The sequence below is a fragment of the Salvelinus sp. IW2-2015 genome, unplaced genomic scaffold, assembly GCF_002910315.2.
Source record: "Salvelinus sp. IW2-2015 unplaced genomic scaffold, ASM291031v2 Un_scaffold2074, whole genome shotgun sequence".
Taxonomy (NCBI): domain Eukaryota; kingdom Metazoa; phylum Chordata; class Actinopteri; order Salmoniformes; family Salmonidae; genus Salvelinus; species Salvelinus sp. IW2-2015.
In genome coordinates this window covers 82,168-92,531 of record NW_019943416.1, presented here as the reverse complement: position 1 = coordinate 92,531, position 10,364 = coordinate 82,168, and the positions used below count along the sequence as shown (strand labels likewise).

The window sequence follows — 10,364 nt, the reverse complement described above, 5'->3', positions numbered from 1 at the left end:
GTAAAACACTAAACAAGAATGTGTGTTCATGGAGGACACACCGGAGGAAGCACTGCTGGCCAAAAAAACATTGCTGCAGTCTGAAGTTAGCAACGTCACCTGGATATCCACAAGCGCTTCTTGGCAAAATATTCTGTGTACAGATAAACTAGAGTTGAGTTGTTAGGAAGGAAGGAACAACAACAACTATGTGTGTAGAAAAAAAATTGCACAAAACACCAACATCAAAACCTCATCCAACTGTAAGTATGGTGGAGGGAGCATCATGGTTTGGGGCTGCTTTGCTGCCTCAGGCCTGGACAGCTTGCTATCATCGACGGGAAAATAATTCCCAAGTTTATCAAGACATTTTGCAGGAGAATGTAAGGCTATATGTCCGCCAATTGAAGCTCAACAGAAGTTGGGGATGCGACAGGACAACGACCCAAACACAGAAGTAAATCAACAACAAAATGGCTTCAACAGAGAAAATACGCTTCTGGAGTGGCCCAGTCAGAGTCCTGACCTCAACCGATTTGAGATGCTGTGGCATGACCTCAAGAGAGCAGTTCACACCAGACATCCCAAGAATATTGCTGAACTGAAACAGGAGTGGTCCAAAATTCTCCTGACTTGTGCAGGTCTGATCCGCAACTACAGAAAACGTCTGGTTGAGGTTATTGCTGCCAAAGGAGGCTCACCAGTTATTTAAATCCAAGGTTCACATACTTTTCCCACCCTGCACTGTGAATTTGTGTTCAATAAGACGTGAAGTATAATTGTGTGTTATTAGTTTAAGCAGACTGTGTTTTGTCTATTGTTGGACCTAGATGAAGATCAGTCAAATTTTATGACGATTTATGCAAAAAAATACAGGTATTTCCAAGGGTTCACAAACTTTCTTGCCACTGTATGTACCCATTGATTGTTGAAGAATTGAACGTATAAATGGCCTCGTGAGCTAGTTCAACTGTCGCTTCCCACGAGAAGCTGAAAATATAAGCTGGTTTTACTGTTTGTAAATAATCTACTCTACCGCTTCAAAAGTTTGGGTCACTTAGAAATGTCCTTGTTTTGAAAGAAAGCAATTCCATTTAAAATAACATCAAATTGATCAGAAATACAGTGTAGACATTGTTAATGTTGTAAATGACTATTGTAGCTGGAATGGCAGATTAACATCTAATTCTTCTTTTTATTGCAGTCTGAGATATGGCTTTTCTTTGCAACTCTGCCTAGAAGGCCAGCATCCCGGAGTCGCCTCTCACTGTTGACATTGAGACTGGTGTATTGTGGGTACTATTTGATGAAGCTGCCAGTAGTACACAGTGTTGTACGAGATCTTCAGTTTCTTGGCAATTTCTCACATGGAACAGCCTCATTTCTCAGAACAAGAATAGACTGACGAGTGTCAGAAGAAAGATCTTTGTTCTGGCCATTTGGAGCCTGTAATCGAACCCACAAATGCTGATGCTCCAAAACATACACAACTAGTCTAAAGAAGGCCAGTTTTATTCCTTCTTTAATCAGTACAACAGTTTTCAGCTGTGCTAACATACTTGCAAAAGGGTTTTCTAATGATCAATTAGCCTTTTAAAATGATAAACTTGGATTAGCTAACACAACGTGGCATTGGAACACAGGAGTGATGGTTGCTGATAATRGGCCTCTGTAGATATTCCATAAAAACTCTGCCGTTTCCAGCTACAATAGTCATTTACAACATTAACAATGTCTACACTGTATTTCTGATCAATTTGATRTTATTTTTAAAATGGACACAAAAAMAMCGTGCTTTTCTTTCACAAACAAGGGCATTTCTAAGTGACCCCAAACGTTTGAACAGTAGTGTAGATGTAAACAAACAACGTATATCAAAACATGGGTAAAACTATAAGGTTGATATCATGGATGATCAGTCCTTGCATCCATAGCTCTATGAATTTGAGTGGTTACATTTCTCCAGCCCCACCCCTCAGCTTTTTATCAATAACAAGGTTGGGTTTTGAACTGTTGATTGTCACTTTAAAAGGTTTATGGATTAAATGTTGAAGATATTGTCTTGATTTATACATAACCTTATTGTTTTCCTTCATCGCACCACAATTTCTACCATAGCAACCACTTACCCCTCCCAATCCCTCCCCATCACCTGAGGTCCTGGCTGGGACTGTGTCAGTGGAGGATCACACTGTCTCCGCTGTGGCCAGTGAGATGGAGGAGGCCCCTCCACCCATCCAGCCAGCAGTTCTAGGACAGGCAGGAGCCCAGTCTGCGATGCCTCTCAGCCCTTGTGTGTTGGTGGCCTATCCAGCTTCACTACACCCATCTCCTACCCTGCTATGCCACTCTCCTAYCCTGCTATGCCACTCTCCTACCCTGCTATGCCAATCTCCTACCCTGCTATGCCAATCTCCATCTGAGCAGGGTTTAGTGAGAACACTCCCGAATGGGCAGGGCTTAGGGTCCACACCCTTTACTAGGCAGGGCTCAGGGTCCACACCCCAACAAGACAGTTTATCTTCCCCACCAAGTGGGGCCACCTCCCTGGGACTGGCTGGATCTGGATCTGGGTCTGGAAGTGCCGTCCCTCAAACCCAGACTGCAGTTTACAGAAGCCCCTCCCCTCTGCCTGTCAGCACCTCCCCCCAGCTCCAGACTGCAGTGTTCAGAAGCCCCTCCCCTCTGTCTGTCAGCACCTCCCCCCAGCTCCAGACTGCAGTGTTCAGAAGCCCCTCCCCTCTGTCTGTCAGCACCTCCCCCCAGCTCCAGACTGCAGTGTTCAGTAAGCCCTCCCTCTGTCTGTCAGCACCTCCCCCAGCTCCAGACTGCAAGTGTTCAGAAAGCCCTCCCCTCTGTCTGTCAGCACCTCCCCCCAGCTCCATCTGCAGTGTTCAGAAGCCCCTCCCCTCTGTCTGTCAGCACTCCCCCCAGCTCCAGTCTGCAGTGTTCAGCAACCCCAGCCCCTCTCCTCTACCTGTCTGTGTGCCTCAACAGCAGCCTGACCCCCCTAGATGCAGCCTGACCCCCTCCTAGTGCAGCCTGACCCCCCTCCCCTCTAGTGCAGCCTGACCCCCTCCTAGTGCAGCCTGACCCCCTCCTAGTGCAGCCTGACCCCTCCTAGTGCAGCCTGACCCCCTCCTAGTGCAGCCTGACCCCCTCTAGTGACTCGCCAGCTCCTATGGAGAACAGCTAACCAGCACCGTGCTGTCCAACAGCACACAAAGCAAGCAGTGAGTCTGACCACACAGAGGCTGCCAACCCAGATGGCACCCTATTCCTACATAGTGCCACTACTTTTGACCCAGAGTCCTATGGAATAGGGTCCCATTAGGGATTGCACACAGAGTATTAATACAAATCATCATGCAACAATTCTAACAATGCACTCCCGTCACAGTCTCCAACCCACTCCTCTCATCTGTCTCCCTGCCTTACACACATCACCACCATCATTCTCATCATCATCACCCCAACATCATCATCATCATCACACACCATCAACATCATCATCATCAACAACACCATCACACACCACCACCACCATCACCCCCATCATCACCGCCACCATCACCACCACCACCGCCACCCCATCATAATCACCACCACCATCATCATCATCATCACACCCCATCCCCCCATCATCATCAACAACACCATCACCACCACCACCATCACACCATCATCACCGCCACCATCACCACCATCACCCCCATCATCACCGCCACCATCACCCCACAACCCCATCAACATCACCCCCATCATCATAACAACACCATCACCACCACATCATCATCACCATCAACATCATCACACCAACATCAACATCATCCATCATCATCCCCATCCTATCACACCATCATCACCATCATCATCATCACCCCACACCAACACCATCATCCCCATCATCATCCCCATCCCTTCACTACATCACCCCCATCACAACACATCATCCCCATCATCATCCCCATCCCTATCATCATCCCATCCCTATCACTACCATTCACCCCCATCATCCAACACCATCATCCCCATATCATCCCATCCCTATCACTACCAGTCACCCCCATCACATCACCATCAACCCCATCATCTCCATCCCTATCACTACCATCATCATCATCACCATCACCCCCATCACCATCATCCCCATCCCTATCACTACCATCATCACCATCTTCTGTATTAAATGCTCAGAACACCAGCTGCCTTGCCATGGATGTGGAGGGTAAAGCCTTTACTCTTGATGTCCATCCACCTTCTCCAGACCCCAGTGGCCACCAGGCCCCCACACAGTCCAGGGCCCACACAGTTCGGTGCTCCACACTTCCAGGAGCCCCAGGTACGACCAGGGCCCACGCCACAGAGAGGCAGACCAGTGCTCAGAGCAGTTCAGACAGCCAACAGTCAAAGACAAAGGTGAGAAAACGAGCAGTTTGCATTGAAATGGACCCTATTCCCTATATAGTGCACTATTTAGACCAGGGCCCTAGGCCCTATTCCTATTAGTGGCACTACTTTAGACAGGCCCTATGGAACCTATCCATATATAGTGACTACTTTTGACCAGGGCCTATGGAACCTATTCCTATATAGTGCACTACTTAGACCAGGGCCCTATGAACCCTATTCCACTTATATAGTGCACCTACTTTTGACCAGGGCCCTATGGAACCTATTCCTATATAGTGCAACTACTTTAGACCAGGCCCTATGACCCTATTCCCTATATATAGTGCACTACTTTAGACCAGGGCCATGGAACCCTATTCCCTATATAGTGCACTACTTAGACAGGGCCCTATGGAACCCTATTCCCTATATATAGTGCACTACTGTTTGACAGAGCTTTATGGCCCTGCTTTTGGCCTCGAGGTCCTGTTGAAGGAATATTGGTTCCATTCAGATATGTGTCCATTCTCAGATTCTTATGGCTTATCAGATGCCTTTCATCCAGTATATTGTCTGACACCACTATACTACTACTAGCCATTCTAGGCCTTTCATCACTATATGTTCTGACACTCACTATACTACTACTGCAGATTCTAGGCCTTTTCATCCACATATTTGGTCTGAACCCAAACTCTTCATTCTACTCAGATTCTAAAACACTATACATTACATTTACATTTAAGTCATTTAGCAGACGCTCTTATCCAGAGCGACGTACTTACTACTCAGATTTAAAACACTTTACTACTACTCAATTCTAAAACCACTATACTACTACTCAGATTCTAAAACACTATACTACTACTCAGATTCTAAAACCACTATAACTACTACTCAGATTCTAAAACCAACCAATACTACTACTCAGATTCTAAAACCACAATTTACTTACTACTCAGATTCTAAAACACATTCTACTAAACTATACTACTCAGATTCTAAACCACTATACTTACTATCAGATTCTAAACACAAACTACTACTCAGATTCTAAACCACAATACTACTACTCAGATTCTAAAACCACTATACTAACTCAGATCTAAAACCACTATCTATACCTCAGATTCTAAAACCACTATACTAACTACTTCAGAATTCTAAACCCACTAATACTACTACTCAGATTCTAAAACCACCAATACTACTACTCAGTTCTAAACCACAATACTACTACTCAGATTCTAAAAACCACAATACTACTCAGATTCTAAAACCACAATTACTACTACTCAGATTCTAAAAACCACAATACTACTACTCAGATTCTAAAACCACGTATATACTATCAGATTCTAAACACTATACTACTACTCAGATTCTAAACCACTATACTACTACTCAGATTCTAAACCACTATACTACTCAGATTTCTAAAACCACTATACTACTACTCAGATTCTAAAACCACAATACTACTACTCAGATTCTAAAAACCACAATACTACTACTCAGATTCAAAACCACTATACTACTACTCAGATTCTAAACCACAATAACTACTACTCAGATTCTAAACCACAATACTACTATGTGATTTAAAACCACAATACTACTACTCAGATTCTAAAACCACTATACTACTACTCAGATTCTAAAAACCACAATACTACTACTCAGATTCTAAAACCACAATACTACTACTCAGATTCCCAAAACCACTATACTACTACTCAGATTCTAAAACCACAATAACTACTACTCAGATTCTAAAACCACAATACTACTACTCAGATTCTAAAACCACAATACTACTACTCAGATTCTAAACCACAATACTACTACTCAGATTCTTCAAACCACTATACTACTACTTTGATTTTAAAACCACACAATCTACTACTCCAGATTCCAAACCACTATACTACTACTCAGATTCTAAACCACTATACTACTACTCAGATTCTAAAACCACTATACTACTACTCAGATTCTAAACCACAATACTACTACTCAGATTTCTAAAACCACAATACTACTACTCAGATTCTAAAACCACTATTACTACTACTCAGAGTCTAAAACCACTATACTACTACTCAGATCTAAACCACATACTACTACTCGATTCTAAAACCACTAATACTACTACTCAGATTCTAAAAACCACTATACTACTACTCAGATCTTAAAAACCACTATACTACTACTCAGATTCTAAAACCACAATACTACTACCAAGATTCTAAAACCACATATACTATACTCAGATTCTAAACCACAATACTACTACTCAGATTCTAAAACACTATACTACTACTCAGATTCTAAAACCACTATACTACTACTTCAGATTCTAAAACCACTATACTACTACTCAGATTCTAAAAACCACTATACTACTACTCAGATTAACTAACTACTACCACTAAACCACATACTACTACTCAGATCTACAAACTTACTATTCTAAAACCACTATACTACTACTCAATTCATAAAACCACATACTACTCTCAGATTCTAAACCACAATACTACTACTCAGATTCTACACAAACTCTACTCAATTTTAAACCACAATACTACTACTCAGATTCTAAACCAACATATACTACTACTTCAGATTCTAAACCACTATACTACTACTCAGATTCTAAAACCACAATAACTACTCAGATTCTAAAAACCACAATACTACTACTCAGATTCTAAAACCACAATACTACTACTCAGATTCTAAAAACCACTATACTACTACTCAGATTCTAAAACCACTATAATACTACTCAATCTAAACCACTATACTACTACTCAGATTCTAAAACCACAATACTACTACTCAGATTCTAAACCACAATACTACTACTCGATTCTAAACCACAATACTACTACTCAGATTCTAAAACCACAATACTACTACTCAGATTCCAAAACCATATACTACTACTCAGATTCTAAACCACAATACTACTACTCAGATTCTAAAACACAATATATATCAACCAAACCACATACTACTACTCAGATTTCTAAAACCACAATTACTACACTCAGATTCTAAAACCACAATACTACTACTCAGATTCAAAACCACAATACTACTACTCAGATTCTAAAACCACAATACTTACTAACTCAGATTCTAAAAACCACTATACTACTACTAGATCTCTTAAAACACCACAATACTACTACTCAGATTCACAAAACCACTATACTACTACTCAGATTTCTAAAACCACTATACTACTACTTCAGATTCTAAAAACCCACAATACTACTACTCAGATTCTAAACCACCATACTACTACTCAGATTCTAAAACCACTATACTACTACTCAGAATCTAAAACCACTATACTACTCTCAGATTCTAAAACCACAATACTACTACTTCAGATTCTTAAAACCACATACTACTACTCAGATTCTAAAACCACTATACTACTACTTCAGATTCTAAAACCACTATACTACTACTCAGATTCTAAAACCACTATACTACTACTCAGATTCTAAACCACATACTACTACTCAGATTTCTAAAAACCACATACTACTACTCAGATTCTAAAACCACAATACTACTACTCAGATTCTTAAAACCACAATACTACTCAGATTCTAAAACCACAATTACTACTACTCAGATTCTAAAAACCACAATACTACTACTCAGATTCTAAAACCACTATACTACTACTCAGATTCTAAAACCACTTACTACTACTCAATTCAAAACCCACTATACTACTACTCAGATTCCAAAAACCCACTATAACTACTACTCAGATTCTAAAACCACCATTATACTACTACTCAGATTCTAAAACCACTATACTACTACTCAGATTCTGAAACCACAATACTCTTCATTCTACTCAGATTCTTCAATCTCCAGTAAACCTAAGGTCATATCTCATCCATACCAGGTGGCCGGTCCTGTGGCGAAGGAGAGGGAGCAGAGACTGACTGATGCAATGTGCAGGKAAGAAGCAGGACACGTCAGGTAGTCACTCTCTGAYGTTGACGACGTCTATATCGCATGACGATGAAGTGCAGTACCAAAAAAGTGTCTGAGGTGTGAAAGAAGGATAGATACTCTGCAGTTTTATTGTGCAACGGTTCAACCTTAAAGGGATAGTTCAGGATATTTGGCAATGAAGTCATAGCCCTAACGCTAGTTAGCATTTGCTCATTAAACTACCTCTAACTTCCTTCATATTGGATGCAGAGACATACAAATGGTATCCATGAGTTCAACTGACTCTGGGGAAGTAGATAAAACGGCATTTTAAAAACTGCAGGAGCATTCACCAGAGTTATCGATCCTCTGGTGACTTTTACGTTCTTGAACCCTAAACTAGTGTCTGTGATTTCATCCTCAGGCTCCAGCAGCAGCTGTGTCAGGACCAGGGACCGGTCCAGAGCCCTTACATCTGTTCTCCCTTCTCCTCATTGGGGGAGGCTGTGACACACCTGTTACCATACCACACCTGTGCCGGACACCTGCCTAGTCAGGACGACTTCAATTTAGGTCAGAACACCGCTTTTAATTGACTCTGTAGAGAATGTCAGTACACTCTTAGAAGAAAAAGGATTCCAAAAGGAACTCTTTGTGGAAAGGGTTTTACCTGGAACCAAAAAGGGTTTTACCTGGAACCAAAAAGGGTTTTACCTGGAACCCAAAAGGGTTTTACCTGGAACCCAAAAAGGTTTACTGAACCCCAAAAAGGTTTTACCTGGAACCCAAAAAGGGTTTTACCTGGAACCCAAAAAGGGTTTTACCTGGAACCCAAAAGGGTTTTAACTGGAACCCAAAAGGGTTTTACCTGGAACTCAAAATGGTTCTTCAAAAAGTTAGTAATAATAGGAATAGATATAACCTTTTTTTTCTAAGAATGTAGTAAAGGCTGGGGCTTGATGCCATTATCAGTCTCTGTATCTGTGTGTATGATTATTGACGTGTCCCCCCTCTCTCTCTCCAGTGGACAAGCAGTTTGACACTGTGTCAGGCTTCCTACTGAAACGCACCAAGGACATGCTCAACAAATACAGACAGCTACTGCTGGGGGAGGCACTGGTATGACACTGCTCTCACACATCTATATTTCCAATTTCCCCCCCCCTCTTAAATCATATCGCAACTGTCTTTGCTAAAGTTATCATTTGTTTTCTTCTGTATTTTGCTTTTTTAAGTTTTGGAGTTCCTCAAGGGTCAGTTCTTGGACCGCTACTGTTTTCAATTTTATACGCTACTGCTTGGTGATGCTATTCGGAAACACGGTGTGATACACGGACAATACAAAGCTGCTGACGCTTTATAAGTACATGTGTTTTTGTTGTGTTTGATTATCTTGTTCCCAATAGAAATTAAATGGTAAATAATGTATTGTGTCATTTTGTAGTCACTTTTATTGTAGATAAGAATAACACTTCTACATTAACACTGTAGATGCTACCATAACACCGGATAAGCCGGTGCTACCATAACACCGGATAAGCCTGTGCTACCATAACACCGGATAAGCCTGAATGAATCGTGAATAATGGCGAGTGAGAAAGTTACAGACGCACAAATATCATACCCCGAAAACATACTAACCTCTCACCATTACAATAACAAGGAACGTTAGCAATTGGGGGGGGTGTGTGTATGATATTTGTGCATTTCTAACTTTCTCACTTATTATTCACAATGCTCGGTAACCATGGTAGCATCAACATTAATGTAGAAGTGTTTAGAAACATTATATTCTTATTTATAATAAATATGACACGATACATTATTTACCATTACCAGTTCGTATCTATTGGGCACAAAATAATCTGTAACAAAACCAAAACAAATAGAAAATATATCCAATATGTTTTTGTAGAGTCAAATATAATCATATCATGCTGTGAATATGGGCCCAAATACCTTAACGTTTGACTATTTTAATACACGTGTAAGTGAATTTGGCCCAATACTTTTGGTCCACAAAA

General features: G+C 41.2%; 1 protein-coding gene across 1 annotated transcript in view; it reads left to right on the top strand.

Annotated features, from left to right (window-relative positions):
• LOC112072897 (BRD4-interacting chromatin-remodeling complex-associated protein) overlaps positions 1 to 10,364 on the top strand; it is a 50,639-nt gene that overhangs the window by 24,765 nt on the left and 15,510 nt on the right. The window contains 5 exon segments of the mRNA XM_070439966.1: positions 2,098 to 2,958; positions 4,177 to 4,398; positions 8,309 to 8,380; positions 8,772 to 8,913; positions 9,365 to 9,459. Coding sequence (XP_070296067.1) covers positions 2,098 to 2,958; positions 4,177 to 4,398; positions 8,309 to 8,380; positions 8,772 to 8,913; positions 9,365 to 9,459 — 1,392 coding nt within the window.